Below are 18835 nucleotides of genomic sequence, written 5' to 3'. Positions count from 1 at the left end.
ATTTAATGTGATTTGGAAGTTGAATGATAAAGATTTTAAATTTTTCACATTAGGTACTATATATATTCCATAAATCATGTATGTTGAGCAAAAAATGTACCTTGTTTGTGAGAAAAAATGGGAATAAGCCTTTAGATAGAGGCTTTTATTTGCAATGGGAGAATGAGTATTCTGAAGGAATCCACTAGGTAGTTAGTTTGCTGCCTAGTCATTTCAGAAGACTCACCTAAGTAGATGTTAAATCACGTTGCCATTGTGTTCCTGTCTCCCTACTTCCTGTCTTCCTCTCCCTGTGAAAAATAAGTGCCCACATAACGTCAGCAAAGACTCTCAATGTAAGCCTCTCTCTCTCTCTCTCTCTCTCTCTCATGTCTCTACCTCTCTGTTACTGTCTCTTTTTTTCTTTTTTAATTCTTTGGGTCTTAATGTTGTCAATCTGCAGGTTGTGAGTAAAGCATTGCCTTCTCTATTTTGTGGATGTCATATCTGAAAATTGAATTACAGATAATACTTAGAGCAAGTAAGAAACTTCTTACTTAAAAGAAAGGAGTTTCCATTCTGAGAAAGCTATGCTAAGTTCTTTATTCTAGCAGTTCACCATTCTTATTTTTTTCACCTCAAAAGTAATTTTATTTTTTTTACTTTAACTTGTCAGTGCTTCTTTTCTTGAACAACTTTATCTTCTGTTTGATACCCAGCTACATTCATATTAGAAACTTATTGAAAACTACTTAGAGATTCCACTTGGAAGTTATAATCATGCAACTAAGATGGTTTGAATAAAAGCCTACCCATATATATGCCAGATAAACTTTAGGAACTGTTATTATCTCTTATTTTACAGAAATTCTCTATCCTGATGGAGTTTGATTAAGGGCCAGAAAGCTAACTTCTTTAAATGAGACAAAATTTTAAAAGTTTCCAAACTACCACTGTAAATAAAAATCTTTCTTTCAATACAAAATCAATTCACCATTCTTTTGTGTGGCAGGATCATATCTGTAGAAACATTTTTGTGTTATATGTTTGATATATTATTTGATTATCAATCTCATTGTTCTCTTTGTGCCTTAGATTTGTAATGATTGCTACTGAGAACATGTAAAGATGCCTTAAGTTTTTTGCTTAATATGCTATAAGAGTGTTTTCCTCTTCTATGAACCAAGGAAGCCAACTAAAGGGAAACTGGCTCAGAGGGCAGCAGTGAATAATAGATTTGCAAAGAAATGATTGTAGTTCTGTTCCCATATCTAATATTGATTTATCACATTATATCATATCTTTAGATTAAGTTTCTAAGTTATCTAAAATATCTATCTTGTTTGTGTGAAACAGTTTTATTTTCTTGAAACTCTGAATATGATTTTGAGCTCTGAGTCAAAATTATGCATTAAATATTCAGTTCAGCATGTGAACAAAAGCAGAGAATGTTTCAACTTTTATTCTGGAGAATATACCTTTTTGATGAGGTTTTTTATCCCCACCAAAGAGCGAAATGTGATTAAGTTACCAAATAAGTCTCAAGTTAAGAACATTAAAGAAACGAATCTAATAAATTAAAAGTTATAATTTAATTTATATTAACTATTCACTGATCTTTATAGATATGATTTATTAATTTCTATTAAATTTGAAGGTCACTAGAACTTAATATTCATTTAAAATATGAAGGACAAATGGGATTTATTTAAGGTATTCAATGTATAATACCATCAAATAAAAATAGTTAAAATAATAAAAAATTTAGTGTGCTTAATTTTAATTAAAAATATATAAAATATCCAGTGATAGTAAATAGTTCAAGGTTACTTGATTTAATAACAAAGATGTAATTGAGTAAAAACTACTTCACAAGGTGGTGCTAGAGAAGTTCTCTGTACCTGTCTGTCCCTTGCTGAGAGCAGTTGCTGTGTTAACATGACCAGACCCCAAGCCTCTCCGCAAAGGAGAGACAGCCCTGGTCTGTTTCCAGCTGATGGCTTTCTCCTTGATGCTAGTGGAGCAGGTTTCTCCTATTTATGGGATTTCGTTATTTTTATGAACAAGGAAGTCACTTAGTGGAAAGCAACCTTCCTTTTAAATTAAATTGGTTGAAATTATATTTTGAAATTTCCTGAAAATTTGAAAGGAATACATTTCTATCATTTTTCAGATGAAATTTTTAAAACCATTATTTCTAGTAGATGATTAAAATTATTTTTATATTTTACATTTTAACTCATATTTACACTTATGCTTAATTTATAGCTATAGTGGATAAAGAAACATAACTTCTAAGTGTGTTAATACAGTTCAACACACAAGCTAATTGTATTGAAATCAAAGTTACCCTTAATTAAATATCCTAAGATTTTGTCTAAATAACTATGCTTGTGTTCAGTTTTGGGTTCTGGACTTTGAACTGATGCTAACTATAGAAACAAGTTTGCTGTATATTTTTTATTATTTTTGTCTTAAAATGCAGTAGTATAACTTGGGTTTTTGATACATACAACAAAATTTTAATCATAAAGAGCTTGTTTTTCAAAAATCATATTTCATATTTTATTCTTTGCTAAATATTACTATAGTTTTGGAAAGTTCTGCTTGCTCTCATGTTCATGTTTTCACTTTCTCTTGCATGCCCAGCCTGTGGCCGGGGGTTCTACAAGTCTTCCTCTCAAGATCTTCAGTGCTCTCGGTGTCCGACACACAGTTTTTCTGACAAGGAAGGCTCTTCAAGATGCGAGTGTGAGGATGGATATTATAGGGCTCCCTCTGACCCACCCTATGTTGCATGCACAAGTAAGTCCATAATAATAAAGTAAAAAAGGACTTTCAGGTCCCTGCTTCTCATTTGTACTGTTGTGACATCATTGACAGGCATACAATTTGTGAATACAGTTTTAATTATTATTAACTATTTCAAATTTTTCATGAACCTCTAAGGCTAAACAATAATATAAGATACATCTTACTTCAACTTCAATGTAATTTTTATGTCTGTGAAACCAAGATGTGTTTTAGTATTTTTCACATGTATTTTACAGGAATCATAAAATAGAAAAATTATTTGAGTCTTACATGTGTATAAAATTTGATTAAAAAGTAATGGCTTCTAAATTAAAATTCTATTACTAAATAGAGCAAATCACACATCATGGTGCTTCAATTAATGAACGTTTGAGAGACCCAAATCCAAACCAAATTCCAGACAGTCTTATAAATCATTCTTGAGCACATTAAAAATGAATAGATGTATTATCTGTTATATGGTTGAAAGGAAAACCATTCTTTTAAACAACAGTACAACTGGGTTTTTTTTAGGAGAATTAACTGTTCTTTTTTAATTGCTTGGAAGTAAAGTAGCTAAAGGCTGTGGCAAAAGTACAAAGACGGTTGTTATCCTGTTTTCATTTTGACATATTAAATGGAAAATAAATAAAGCCTCTTGCCAAGTGAATTCAAGGAGGCTTTTATATAGCTTCTCTAGGAAAGGTAATAAAATGTTTATGTGAAAGAAAGCATTTCACCTAGTTTTCTGTATGGTAATTGAACCACTCTCTTAGTGCCCCACATGGTCCTTCCATTCATTTTGTTTGCTTTTTTCCTATCGTGTTTATTTGTTTGTTTGGTTTGGTTTCCCAAGGGCCTCCATCTGCACCACAGAACCTCATTTTCAACATCAACCAGACCACAGTAAGTTTGGAGTGGAGTCCTCCTGCGGACAATGGGGGAAGAAACGATGTGACCTACAGGATACTGTGTAAGCGGTGCAGTTGGGAGCAGGGTGAATGCGTTCCCTGTGGGAGTAACATTGGATACATGCCCCAGCAGACTGGATTAGAGGATAACTTTGTCACTGTCATGGACCTGCTAGCCCACGCTAATTATACTTTTGAAGTTGAAGCTGTAAATGGAGTTTCTGACTTGAGCCGATCCCAGAGGCTCTTTGCAGCCGTCAGTATCACCACTGGTCAAGCAGGTATGTTTTTTTGTTTGCCTTTACTGACTGAATAATGTCTCTACCTAAGTGAGGTGTCTCGCTTGAATATTTGGTTAACTTGGCTACACAGAACTCAATTATTCCAGCTTGTTGATTATTCACACCTTTAACTTTTCTTTGTTATTTCTCCTGCTGCCTGTTAAACCATTACTAGACTCATTAACATCTCCTCCAGAGATCTGGCAGGAGAAATAAAAGGGATAAATTGTAAACCAGTTAAGACTGCTCTAAGACAAGAAAGTCTGTTCAAAGATCCAGAGGAGGAGAGTATATATATTGGATAAAGTAAAGTGAAAGATATTTCTTGCATTTTTACATTTTTGTGTGCCCAGTGTTCGTGATCAAAATGTACATGATAATTGGGAATAATGAAAGAGTTGGTTGCACTGTCTCACATAGTGTTAATCAATTTTTTACCAGACAAAATATGATATTAAAATATAAGGCAAGTCTGCATTAAATTTTCTATGATAAAATTTTAAGTTTATCAGTAGATTTATGATGATGTTAATGTTTATAATATTGAAATAAGTACGTAAGGGATCTCATGACGATTTCATAAGAAATGAATTAGGAAATGTAATAACCATGATATGACCTTTGTAGTTTAGCCTAAAAGTAATTTTCACTTATTTTCTTAACTGGCATAGTCAGTCATTCTTCGCTCCTCCAAGTATGTTTTAGAAAGTAGAAATTGGAAAGAAAGCTTCATAAATTGAAGACTTTATATGCCTTCAGAGAAATCTTATTACTGAAGGAAGTTTCAGAGGTTGAGGACTTTCCTAACCTTTTGAAAATCCTTGCTGCTGAAGGAAGATACTAGGCGGTAGGTGTAGCCAGGTGCTACATCATCATCATCAATACAGTGGAACCCTCACTGGGGTCTTGAGTAGTGTGAGCAACATAACAAGCTTATAACAAGGTCTTCTTGATCTTTGGCTGACTGTCAAAAACCAGCATTATCCCAAATTCCTGGACATAGACTAATCTAGTCTTCATTTCTATGCCAATTTTAACAAAACATTACTTATTTAAATTATATCTGCAGAACAAAAACTCTACATCTGGTCTCCTGCTTACCATTTTAAACAGATTAGTCAGTTCTTATTCTTAACATTTCTTTTTGATATATAAAATCCTATCGCACATTGTGTCTCCCGTGTAAAAACAGATGTCTGAGAGTAAAACAACATAGCGGATTTTAAATCTTCAAACATTGGACAAAATAAATAACCTATTTAACTGATACTTGGATTGATATATTTTATTTACCCTTACTGTATTTACCAGTCTTTTAAAATGCCATTGTCATTACATATTTTGTATTGCTATATATTTAAATTTGCCATCATAACTCCACAGTGAGTGTGTTTGAGACACTTTAGGTTCATAATTGTGACATTATGCTATCTTTGGCACCATTATCTGGACTCTGAGGTCCGCTGAGCTAGAATAACTGCTTTATTCCTGCTAATATCAAGTATAAAAAGGGACATTTTAATTTTTTTAATGCAACATAAAGATGCTGAACTGATACCACAAATAGAGTTTGCCAAATAGGTTGCATTTGGAGTAGGTTTTCTTGCTCTTTAAATGCCGGTGTTTAATTTTTCAAGTTTATGTTACACTAGCTAAATGGGTCATAGATTTTCCATAAATTTTCGAATCAAATATCTCACAGTGGTTAGGTAAAGTGGCTTTGGGCATTGATTCTCTTTTGGTTAAGAGCAAACTAGATTTGTTTTCAAGGGGAGGAAGTAATTTAAATGTGCAAAAATTAAATTGTGATGGTTGCACAACTCTAAATATATTAAAAATATTGAATTGTATACTTACCATGAGTGAATTTATGGTATGTAAATTATATCCCAATAAAGCTATTAAACATTTTTATGAAGAATAAATATAATAAAGTTCAAAAGCAAACTAGGTTTGCACTTTTATATTGAAATATTAATGTACAATTGCCCAGTCTCTACCACATCTCAAACACGAGAAACCCATGAAGTTTCACTGTTACACTGTTAACTTTTTCTGTTAGCATTTTCTACTTACAAAAAATGTGTTTAAAAATCGCAACAAGCTGTGGCAATTTTAAAAGTTTTAATTTATGTTTAACAGAAAATTTAGAATATGTCAGTGACTATTGTATTACTCAATTTCTATAACCACATCCCTCCACCCCCACAAGCTGCATCACCAATATATGTGCTCTTTTTAAAGGGGGAGTGATTTGACACTCTGTCTATGCTCATGCCAATTGTGGAAACCTACAGTGACCCTTGACACTCCCATTCTCCATTAACCAAACAGCATCACTGCCCGCCTAGTTTATGCTGCAGTCACTTCAATAATCAGTTTAAATCTTGATCTCTGGTTTGTTATCCTCCTCATCAGCAATCCACTGATGCCTAGTATAAAAACAGAATCTGCCTGTGAGGAGTCAAGGACACAGAGTAACAATGGAATATAGGCAGCCAGTGTTTGAAGGCAGTGTGTGCACTTTGTCATTCCTTTTCTATTAAGTTTGGAGTCTGGAGCTCAGGACCCTCCATAACAATGTTTGTGGAAATGGAAATACATTGAAGACCTTCTATCCTTCATTCAGGGCAGTAGTAGAGTTTTGGGGGTTAAAGGATCTCCGTGCTCCAGCCTCAGTCCTGACACTTAGGAGGTATGTGCTCATGGATGAATCACTAAAGTTCTTTATGAATAAAATGGGGATAAAATACTGTGTAGCTTCTTGTATTATCCTGTTAAATAAGACTATATTAGAGAAAACTTAAAACTCTTTACTACTACAAAAGTGTTATTTCAGTGAATAGCAAGATGAATGCTGATTAGTCCTCTTTTTATTGAGTTTATTGGGGTGACACCAGTAAACAAGATTAAACAGTATAGGTTCCAGGTACACAATTCTGTGACACGTCATCTGTACATTATATAATCCTTCATTTATGCAATTCTTTGTGTAATGTCAAAACAAAATGTTCTCAAATCTTCATCTATTGCAATATGGGGGGAAATAATGGAGGCCCAGATTGCTTTGGGTAGTATGGACATTTTAATGATGTTAATACTTCCTATCCATGATTGTGGTATATGCTTCCACTTATTTTTGTCTTCCTTAATTTCTTTCTTCAAATGTCTGATAATTTTCCAAGTACAGGTCTTTCACATCCTTGTTAAATTCAGTCCTAGGTATATTTGTATACAATTATAAATGGGGTTGTTTTCTTACTTTCCCTTTCTGACATTTCACTACTGATATAAAAAAATACAGTAGCACAATTCTTTCTGTATACTAGCTGTACAACAAATGCTGTGCTATTAATTCCATCAGGGTTACTAGTCATGCACAAGAAAAATTAAACAACTTTCCAAGAAGGAAAGCATTGAGATATGAATGGAAAAGGCATAGGGTTTGAAATTCAATGACATAAGTACTTAATTTTGGACAAGTTTTGTTATCTCTTTGAACTTGAATTTTCTTCTGAAACAGTATCATACTACTTGACTCCTCATAGCCTTTTGGCTTTAATTTTATTGTCCTTTAAGAAACTATTAAAGTAAATCTGCATTCTTAATTTGACTAATTTCCTTTATGTTTTCAAGTGCCCAGATCTTATTTCACTGTCAAAATTAAGATTTGCTTAAGTATTAACTTTGCCTAGATTTCTGTAATGTTTATAAAGTGCTGAATGAAATATAAGTATAGTTATATAACATACACACTAAAATTACTTTTAAAAGAGACAGTGCCAGAAGTCATGTTCTATATTTGTCAGAATATCATTACTCATATTTATTAATGTTACTCAAGTGACTGTTTTTCTCATAAATTAGTTCAGATCATTGTTTTCAATAATTTAAAGTTGTAGTCCAAGTTATAAAAAAACAAATTCCATTTAAGTTTATATGTTTTGATATTTCTTAGGAATGTATAAACTTGACATAATTTTAAGTGAGTTTGATGTTATGAAAAATTATATTGCTTGAGAGCATTTACTGATTATTTTAAATAATATTAATTCAACAGCCTCATAAAGTGAAAAAAATGTAAATGCAAGAAAAGTCAACACTACCACCACCACCAACAAAAATATTTTATAGAAATAGTTTTAGTGTTGTTACAACTTATGTATGTACTCACATTTAAGTAATCTGCAACAGAAAGATCAACTGAATGAGATTCATTTAACAGTAAACCATTCAAAAACAAATTTCTGTTCATTTCTAGTTATTTTATAAACCTGATATACCTGAAAGGCAGAACAAATTCAGTCATGTTAATTTCATGCCATAAGGCATGATATTTTAGAAAATTACATGCTTTGCTTAGCAAGTAGGTGTTTCAGATTATTCTAGTGAGTTTTAATCCTTTAACATTTAAGTATTTTTGTGGTGCCATTAATTTAAAAGTATACATATAGACACATTAACAGTTTTTCTCTAATGGTCATCAGTAATTAAAACATGACAGGAGACCCTGCAGAAAAGCCAGAATTCATTTATAAAAAAATGTGTTTTTATTCTTACACAATTAAACTTCAGTCACCTTTCAAATACTGTACGTTTGATGCAATACACATATCAAGATGTTTTTCCCACTGCTCAAAGCAGTTTTGGATTCAATTGTGTTGCCTTTTAGTGCTTCTGCTGTTTTTTGTTTTACCTCTTTCACATGGCAAAAGGTTTTCCTTTGAAGAGTTTTTTCATCTGGGGAAGCAAAAAACAGTCACTTGGGACCAGATCAGGTGAAGAGGGAAGATGGGGCATGGAGGTCATGCCGTTTTTGGTCAAAAACTGCTGAACACTCAGTGTGGTGTGGGCAGGTATGCTCATAAATCACCCATCATGAAATCATGGGAAAAGCATTGAAAGAATCTTCAAAAAAAAAAAAAGTCACTGAAGCAGAACATAGCCTCTCCCAACAACACCAGCTGTGCACTGATATGTATTGGTTTCTAAGCCTGTACTACAAGGTCACTGGCCCTCAGAAGATAATTCCATTTTTTGGCACGTACCCCCTCATATATAATGAGGATTTTTTAATAAACTTAATCATATTTTACATGGAAAATGCAGCCATGTTGGCATTAATACTGACAACTACAACTTACTGAGTGCTGGTTATGGGCTAGTCATTTTATATACCTATACAGTATATTTACATTCCAACTTGCTATGGAAATTTAGGAGAAAAGTATGTCTTTGTGTGATACAGTCTTACAGGAGGTGTCTCATACATTTTCTTATAACATTCTCCACATATTATTTGGGAACTGTTTGTCTTTCCTGTTAGACACTATTTTCTTACAGTGTCTTCACATTGTTCACATTATAAGAAAACAGTGACGTTCTTATTCTCTAGCTCCTGTAATATACTGGGTTCAGGGTACATGCTCAGTAAATCTGTTGCACAAATTTAAAAATTCTTTATATAGTATTGTAATATGAAAATAGACTTTTTAAGATGATCAAGATTAGTGTATAAAGAGTTAGTTTAATTCCAATTCAATATGATATTATCTAAATTCAATGAATACATAGGATAATGATTTCAACTATAAAAATTTTGTAATTTGGACTTGAAACTATAGATATATTTAAAATCTTAAAATGAGTTTTTAATCATAGCTTGGTATTTAAGTAGAGGTTTAGGACAAAAGCTTAAAGTAATCCTATTATAAAATATTAAGATGTGAATAACTTTAATTTTGAAAACTTAGAATTCTTCATATTTTGAAAATCTGAAAATAGAATTAATTTCTATCTTTTTATATGACATTGAATGTAGTAGAAGCATGAGTGGAAACCAAAATTTGAGATCTTTTTTATTTGTGCCAGGATTACTATTTTAAGCATATAACACCATCTTTTCATATATTATTTTAATATTTTTTTCTGTTTAGTAGTATTTTTGTGTGCTTCCAACTATAGTATATAGCTATTCTGTGATTTTTCTCAATTAAAATATGTGTAAACAACCTGTGTTCTCATTCCCACACTTTCACATTCATCTCACCTCCATGTTCTCCAACTCTAGTATCTTTATGAGCTGTCAGGTTCACCCTTTAGTGAACTATATCTGCTTTTGTTGGGGTTAGGCGGAGAAATTGATCTTTATACTGCTCAATGGAAGGATTCTGTAAACTTTTGAAAGAAACCTAGTAACAGGTGTTTTAAATAGCCTTTCATATTTTCAATTTAATACATCTTAATCTTGTCTTAAATTTTGATCTCAGAATTGCTATTTTGTGGATAATCATATTTAAGATCTGGGAAGACCTTAAATCTATTCATTAGCTTAGTTTTAATACTGCTGTGAACTAAATTGTGTCCCCTTGGCACAAATCTTATATTAAAGCCTTGACTCCCAACTGTATTTTGAACATAGAAGCTATAAGGAAATAATTAAGGTTATAAGTTTGAGGACCTGATCCTACAGGCTTAATGTCCATATAAAAGACACCAGAGCCCTGGCTGGTGTGGCTCAAATTGAGTGCCAGCCTGCAAACCAAAGGGTTGCTGGTTCTGTTCCCAGTCAGGGCACATGCCTGGGCTGCAGGCCAGTCCCCGTAGGAGGCATGTGTGAGGCATCCACATATTGATGTATCTCCCCCTCTCTTTCTCCTTCCCTTCCCCTCTCTCTAAAAATAAATAAATAACATCTTTAAAGAGAGAGAGAGAGGATATGTGAGAGAGTTCACAATTTTATTTGGTACAAAATAAGTAACAAGTTCTGTCCCTGATTTTTCAAGCTTGACTAAGTTTACCATATTCTTGACAATATTAAACTAGAAATACCTCCGTGTTTAAGAAGTGAGTGCTGTTTCAGGATTTTCTAGTGAAAAGGTTTTTAAATTTTGATATTTTGGAGATTTAAATTTGTAACTTGTTAAATTTAAGCTCCCTCTAAAAAGGTTGTTCAAAAATATATGACTACCCATTAGGATCATTATCCTGGAATAGTCCATAATGATGGAATTATGTAAAGTAATTCTTATTATATGTGTTGTTCTTAATAGGAGATACTTCATTTTGCTGTTGGTTTATCAACTAGAGATTGAAGCAATTTAAAAATGCATCCACTAGAATATTATTGATAAAGAAATAGCCACTTTACTTTTAAAGACAAGATGTTTGTTCAGTTAAGACATAGAAATTTTGTTTTAACTGAAATATGACTAACCAGACCACCTGCTCTTTATTTTTAGAAGAAAAATATACAAAATAAAAAAATAGCATGTACTTAAGTACAATATGCATTTTTTTATTGTACCCCCTGGGTCAGTATACAAGTTCTGTCCAGAAGGTATCCAGTCACATACCATGGGAAATAGACGCATTTGTTGAAGAAGATACAAGATACAAGAAACCTTGTATATAGGACAGTAACACCTTGGTCCCCTTCAAAGTAGGCACCTTGGGACCTAACACAGTTCTTCTAATCACCATTAGCTACCCTGTTGTATTTTTTCTGAATCTCATTAATGGTCTGAAATCTCTTCCCTTTCAAAGGTAATTTTAGTTTTGGGAAAAGCCAGAAGTTGCAAGGTGCCAAATCTCGGCTGTAGTGGAGCTGAGTCACCTGGGTGATTTGATGTTTTATGGAAAAACTCCGCATGAGATGTGATGCATGAGCAAGCACATTGTTGAGATAAAGCTGCCAATCGCCAGTTGCCCATAGCTGTGGCCTTCTGAATCATCCAAATAGTTTCTGCAGAGGAATGTTCAAGCCTAACGCAAAATTGATGCAGATTCATTGCTTTACTCAGTCATTTTGAATGAGATGAACACACTGTTATACATGTTCACTCAATGGCGTCTACCACCCACAATGACTAGTACAGTGAAGTTGTCATTGATCAAGCGTACACATTCCAGTCCACTCTCCTTGGCTACCAGGTTACACCGATGTAGGGCAAAGCATTGCCGTTATATTAATAATGGCTGGACTTTTTCTGGACAGTTCTTGTTTATTGAATTTGGTCCCTTTCTAGAGATAGTAAACAAATAATAAAAAGTAAAACATATAATATGGTGTCATATTACTATATTAAGAATGCAAACTAACCCATTTGTGAAATATTTTTAATATGAATTGAGTCAAAAAGTGATTTTTCCTTAGTTTAACAAAACTGGTTACCTAATTTACTCAGTGTTCTTTCACAGCATGAAAAGGTTTTTTATCTGTGAGTTGTTTGCTTAGTTCCTATAGAGCAAACTATTGTAACCATTTCCCTAAAGTGTTATTAAAGGAATAACATTGATTTTTTTTTCTGAATGGACACAGTTTCAGAAGAAATTTCATTTAATAGTTAGAAATCAATATGCTGCATTTCAGAGAATGAAAAGCCAGTGGCTGGTAATTTCATACATTATTTGTATATAAACAAGTAAACTTAATGTGAGTTGATGATAATGATGATGATGATAAAAACTTGGGCCCATAAATTTGAATCACATATTTAGGTCCCCACCCAGTCCTATTTCCTACACACTGCTACGCCCAACCATGCCACGTGAAGCCCTGGATAAACTGAGGGACAAAACTTTGAGAAAGGTGGAAGGTAGCATTTAAATTGACAAGCATTTATTTGTTCTGTTTTTAGTACCGCTGTTAAGAGTGTAAATGTTGATTATTTTATTTCTTGCTTCATTGGTAATGAATTGAACCAAATTTGATTCAGACAAGCAGTCTGGTGGAATAATGCAGAGTTACCCACAGTAACATCTGTACTAATCAACCCATGTAGTAAATTAGAGCTACAAGGAAAAGACATTGATCTAAGGGATCATTAACAGTTTTAACCAACTGACCTAAGTAATAAGGTGAAGGAGAAAACACTATCAAGATCTTGCTTTTCACATCTGTCTGTTAATGCTTGCCCACTCCTGACTGATACTTGTTTTTACTGCAACTGTTTTATGACTTAGGCTCCCTTTGTACTATTGTAAGAAAGAAAAAGGATCAATTATGTGGTAAAAACCCAGGAAAAACTATCCATATTTCCTGCACTCCATTTACAAAGAGGTTAGTCACAAAGGAAGGAATAATTGCTGCAACTCAACAAAATTAATCGGGGAGAAAGCAGAGTGGATGATGCATGTTCCTGCTTGTGGGAGACACAGGGAAGGAGATCTGAGAAACAGCTTAGCTTTAATGCACAGTTCTTAATTGTCCATAGCATGTTGACATTAGATCATTAGTGTCTCCCAATTTTTAATAATGCTTGATCATGAACTAAAGCATGTAGAAAATGCACATCATTTTCTGGGCATAATATTCATAATGGCAATCATATATGATAATAAATGCAAAGATATGGTTAAGCCATTTCATTATTGAATAGTTTATGAGCAATTGGTGCTAATTTTCTTAAACATCACACCTTTACCTTTTGTTACATCATACTATAATGTGATCTAATATATTTATGTATATAGACATGTATATCGACATTAGCTGTATGTACTTTTTTAATTCATACATTTTATGAGTGCACATATATTCCTAAGAGAATGGACATTAGGATGGCAGTGGAACCTAAATGTTATATGTCTGAGAATCATAACCCTCTCTGCACAGTGAGTTAAAGAATAGTCTTTCTTGGAAATAGAGATAGAGGTATAATTAAAAAGTTTAAGAGAGAAGTTGTGAGAACACCAAGGGTGAGGAGCTGATGGAATGTGAAGAGCACAGGAAGAAGACCAAGCTGGAGTGGCAAGGCCAGCTGGACAGGTGATCTGTGACAGTGACAGAAGGATGGGGTGGTTCCTGGGTCAGTGGACTACAGAATCAAACGTTACAGGGAGTCAGTGGAATGAAGACAAAAGAAAGTCCATTAAATTCAACAATTCTGAACTCTGAGAGACAATTTTGTTCAACGACTTGGGGTACAGAATGTTGTGATCATTTTTCATGGTTGAAAACAAAGCCTGACACCAGGGCACACGTGGTGTGAGTGCTCCGTGTTGGTGGCATTGAGCTGTAATAGATGACTCTTTATGCTGATTTCATACAACATTCATCAGACTGGCAAAGGCTCTAAGACAGAGAATGAGTCTGAAAAAAATTACTGCCTTTTTCCTTTTCCAATACATTATCATAACCTTATTTTCTCCTTGTTTTGACATCTCATCCTGTTTTCCTTTTGCATATCCCTGACATCACTACCAACCCAAATTTAGCCTCACATAAATTTCTTTGTTGAGAACTTGATAATCTCAGAAGTAGAGGTCACAAAAGAAAAGCTGTTAATTGTATAAAGACAAACTATGCATTTATACAATGTCTCCGCTAATACATTTATCATTCTTAATATTAAATATAGCTATCAATTCAAATGGCTTGTCATACGCATCTCATTAAGATTAGGTCTGTTAGTATATTTAGTGTATACATAGTATATATGTATGTATATAGATACATACACATGTAGATGGATCAATACACCCATACACTTGTATTTTTGTTGTGCTTTTGGTTTTCATATTTCTTTCTCCTGGGCATTTAAACTTATGCCCCATATTATGTGCTACCTTATAAAAAAGTAGGACATCCACCTCAAAGTTTGGAAGCTTAATTCTTGCTACTTATAGTATGTTAATACAACAAAGCCTTTATCTTTTCTTTTTAGTCACATCTCCTTTACTTTAAAATTTAAATAAACAATGAGGAGACAGTCATGATGCCACTTCAACAAACACTGGCTATTAATATGATTTGTAAGTCACTTCTGGTGCACCTGCTGCATTAAACACTGGTGTTACTTTTGAAAAGATACTAACTGGCCTCCTTTAGAATGCTGTCTGGCTACTTTGGTATTTCATTATTTTCTTCAGTCCAGGGGTAAAATGGATGAATGGCTCTTAATTACATTGTCCTGGTGACTGTTTTTTAGCCCATTTTTTGTGGATAAGCATCAGCTAATCTGACAAATCATGAACAGTTTACTTTATAGTTTGGTTGGGATTAAGTTACTATCTGGAACCTGAAGGGAACAAAAAGAGCAATGTGTGCTGATAAAATGAGTTGGGTATTTTCCACACCTGCTTTCAATTTTAATCAGTAACCTTTAGGAATGGAGAAATATAAACAGATGATTTTCTGACAGACGTATATCTATACATTTACCTGTAGCACTTCAAAGACAACTGGGCCCCATGTATCAAATTTACATACCTAAAATCTAATTGTGTATTTCCTTAAGAGTTTTTACCATTTGGAAAGAGCTTCTCTGGAAACATTTTTTTAAATTTTTTTAAAGATGTTAACTCACTTCCCTGAGGTTTACACACACCACTTAGAAGGAGAGTTAACATTTGAATGCTCTGACTATGCTTTATTCTTTTTTTTAATTTTTTAAATTTTTTATTTATTTTTTATTTTTTTAAAGATTTTATTTATTTATTTTTAGAGAGGGAAGGGAGGGAAAAAGAGAGAGAAAGAGAAACATCAATGTGTGGTTGCTGGGGGCTGTGGCCTACAACCCAGGCATGTGCACTGACTGGGAATCGAACCTGTGATGCTTTGGTTCGCAGTCCACGCTCAATCCACTGAGCTAAGCCAGCCAGGGCGAAACTTTTTTTTTAACTTACAACAATGTTAGAAATATTCATGAGAATTAGGTAATAACATTTGTGATGAGCCCTTTAATTGCCTATAGGTAATAATACAATGTAAGTTTTAATATTTTGATTGTCTTTTGATTTGAAGGATTTTTATTTGATACTGGAATGGGTGATTTACTAAGGGGAATTTGACTTCATATTTTTTTAAGTTTAAATAAAACATAATGTAAATTTTTGGAAAGGTTACATAATTATAGAATTTGCAATAGTACATTAATATTTATGTTATTATTTAAAGATTTCTGTTGAACAAAAGTATTTCAACTTTTATGCTTAGGTTAATATTTTGACAATAATGGTCCTTTTTTGTTTATTCCATATACCATCTACTCGACAGCATGGTTTTCATGTCTAGCATCCAGTTTGTCCTTACAGACAAGAAAACCATTAGGCATTTCCTTTACACAGGTCATTAAAAGCAAAATGTGTTCATTAGTGAATGCAAGCAAATTAGTAACATGTAAAATCATATCTTCCAATAACTATCATTTAATTGGACATTTTGTTTCATCTTTCTGCTCTTCGGTGTATAATAAACATGGCTAAGAGAACCCAGCATGGAAATTAGATTTAGTATCCCTCTGGGTAACTGAAATTACCCTGCTGTTGTTATAAAACAGGGTTTTTAAAAAATTATTCTTAGACTATAAATAAATTATTGACAGTAAAGAATTAATGGCACATCCAGGAAGACTTTTTTTAAGAATGATGATGTGAAATGTTTTATACCACCTGGTTTATCTAATTTATAACTCTGTTTTGATTACCCCATCAGGTCTTTCATCTGCAAGGATTACACCCTGGGGGCCAGTCAACTTATTAATTCATCACTTGTTCTCTGTGATTGCAGTCCCCATTATAGTATGGAGGTAGAGTAATACCCTCTCCTGAAAGCTGCCAGCCAACTGGTTCCAGTCTAGCTGACCTTTTTTCTTTTAAGATTTTATTTATTTACTTTTAAAGAGAGGGTTAGGGAGGGAGAAAGAAAGGGAGAGAAGCAGCAATGTGCAAGAGATAACATGAATTGGTTGCCTCTCTCATATGCCCCTAAATGGGGACCTGGCCTGAGAACCACAGACGTTCAGTTCACAGGCCAGCACTCAATCCACTGAGCCACACCAGTCAGGGTGTGGGCTTTTGTTTGTAACTATGATCCTAATGGTTTTTCTATTGGCTTCTGTTTCCGATAGGTTATATTACAATCTACCTTTGTTTTATGGTATCATGATGAGGATAGGACAGCAAGAATGAATTTCATACCCGCAATTACAGAGTTTTATAAAAAGGAAAGACCTGCTTCAAGTTAACCTGTAGGCTTCTGTAAAATGCCTTTTGATTTATCTGTCACCTGATCCATCAGCAATGAATAATTTTCATGGAAGGTGCACTTTAATTACATTCCCATTTGACTTGCATTATCAAGCCCTATCTAGGTAATTAATCTCACCAAGTATCCAGTTGCAGCCTTTATTGCTGGCAGGCGGGCTCCTGAATTATAAGTGCTTGAATGGGTCTTGGGTCTTTAACCAGGCAGACCCTGAAAGAGATATGGGGTCTTCCAGATGCTGGAACCATGTCTTAGAAGTTTTTTTCTTAGATATTGTTATTAAATTATATTTGACATCGCAAGTACACTTCCATATTCAATGAGGTCTATAGATTATTGTAATCATCGAAAGCCTTCTCTTCTAGGTGTAGCGAGTCTGCATGTCATTGTGCATGTTGTGGACACGTGCTGAATTGTTAACTGTGGCTAACTTTTGTATCATTTTGCTGATAGAAATTTGCCACAGACACCACCTTAACGCAAGCATAATCCTTAGGTGATTTTTTTGGTTAAAAGATGGTTAGATCAAAATTAACATATTTTCTACATTATACTCTGTTATCAACAATTTTCTTTATTTTGAATTAACAGATATGTCACCTTTTATGTTTTGTCTATCTTTTTGTTTTGATGGGATTCATCCCTTCAACACTTACATTGATTAATGCCAAAGTTCAATGATATTACCAACTTAGTTTAAACACACATGCATAAAATAATTCTAAATATATAATTTGCCTTTCTGTTATAGTCTTGTTTTATATTTTAGTGAACACATGAAATAAGTGTTTTATAATCTTCTAACTTAGAAGTTACGTTTGTAATATATATAATGTTTTATTTCTCTACTCTGAAGACATTTTTTAAAATATTGGAGCTCCTTAAAAATCAAGTAAAATGTCAGTTTGAAAGTAATCTAAATATCTGACAACCTTTTATGCCATAAATTGCCTGGAAGAGAAAGCAGTCCAATCTGTAGTAGATGAAGTAGGATATTATGTTTACTCAGTAAGATAGTTTGGAAAATTTAGACTGTTGATACTGAGAAAAAGATGAGTATGTTTCCAGCTTCTACTATCCACCCCTATATAATTAATTAACTCCATAAATCTCTGCTTCTACCCCTTACCTCTCTCACAAAGAAAGCCCTGCCCTGTAGGCAGGTTGTATAAGGATATAGGTTGTGATTTAAATTATAAGTATTCTATCATCAAACCAAAACTCTACATAGCTAAAATTTTATTTTATTTTAAAAAATACTTCTTAATATGTAACATCAATTTGACTTTTTGTTTTTTATGAAAATAATTGAATACATTTTAATGTGCTGTGTATTAAATATGGACTCACAAAACATTTAACATTACTTTATAAAAATCACATAGCATTTCTTTATCTAAGTATTTTCCTAGTTATTTAAAAATGAACTTTTGGGTATTTTTTCACAGTAATTTAATTACAAGAATATACAGATATTTTACCATCCATGTTATTTCTGGAATGGAGATGCAGTAACTTAATTTAATATTATTTTTATTAGAAATGTTCACACTAATTGCTTGTAAGCTACAGGACAGCTGAACTCAGAATTTAAATAGTGAGGAAGATTCCATACTGAATGGCTCGCTGTTACGAATTCCTCAGTAGTGTGTGTGCGCACACATGTGTGCACATAAGCACCTGCACACCCACATTTGTGTATATCATGTATGAATACGAATGAACTCATATTATAAATGTTGAAGAAATTATTTTCTCTATGATTATGCTATTAACATATACTACCCCTAACAATTGGACATATAGAGTATCTTAAATAGATAGATTTCCTCCTTAGATAGATATTAATATCCAAACAAACAATTTATGGCCTTTTAACATCT

General features: G+C 33.2%; 1 protein-coding gene across 5 annotated transcripts in view; it reads left to right on the top strand.

Annotated features, from left to right (window-relative positions):
* The window catches only part of EPHA7 (EPH receptor A7), a 175502-nt gene that overhangs the window by 59422 nt on the left and 97245 nt on the right, over positions 1-18835 (top strand). For all 5 annotated transcript variants that reach the window (XM_045843267.1, XM_045843265.1, XM_045843264.1 and 2 more), the window contains exons 4-5: positions 2629-2784; positions 3629-3964. In XM_045843267.1, the coding sequence (XP_045699223.1) occupies positions 2629-2784; positions 3629-3964 (492 nt within the window). The remainder of the gene's footprint in view (positions 1-2628; positions 2785-3628; positions 3965-18835) is intronic.

The sequence above is a fragment of the Phyllostomus hastatus genome, unplaced genomic scaffold, assembly GCF_019186645.2.
Source record: "Phyllostomus hastatus isolate PE091 unplaced genomic scaffold, TTU_PhHast_1.1 phas_contig_40, whole genome shotgun sequence".
Classification (NCBI taxonomy): domain Eukaryota; kingdom Metazoa; phylum Chordata; class Mammalia; order Chiroptera; family Phyllostomidae; genus Phyllostomus; species Phyllostomus hastatus.
Note: the sequence above shows the minus strand (reverse complement) of the source record. Positions and strands in the feature narration are given on the sequence as shown.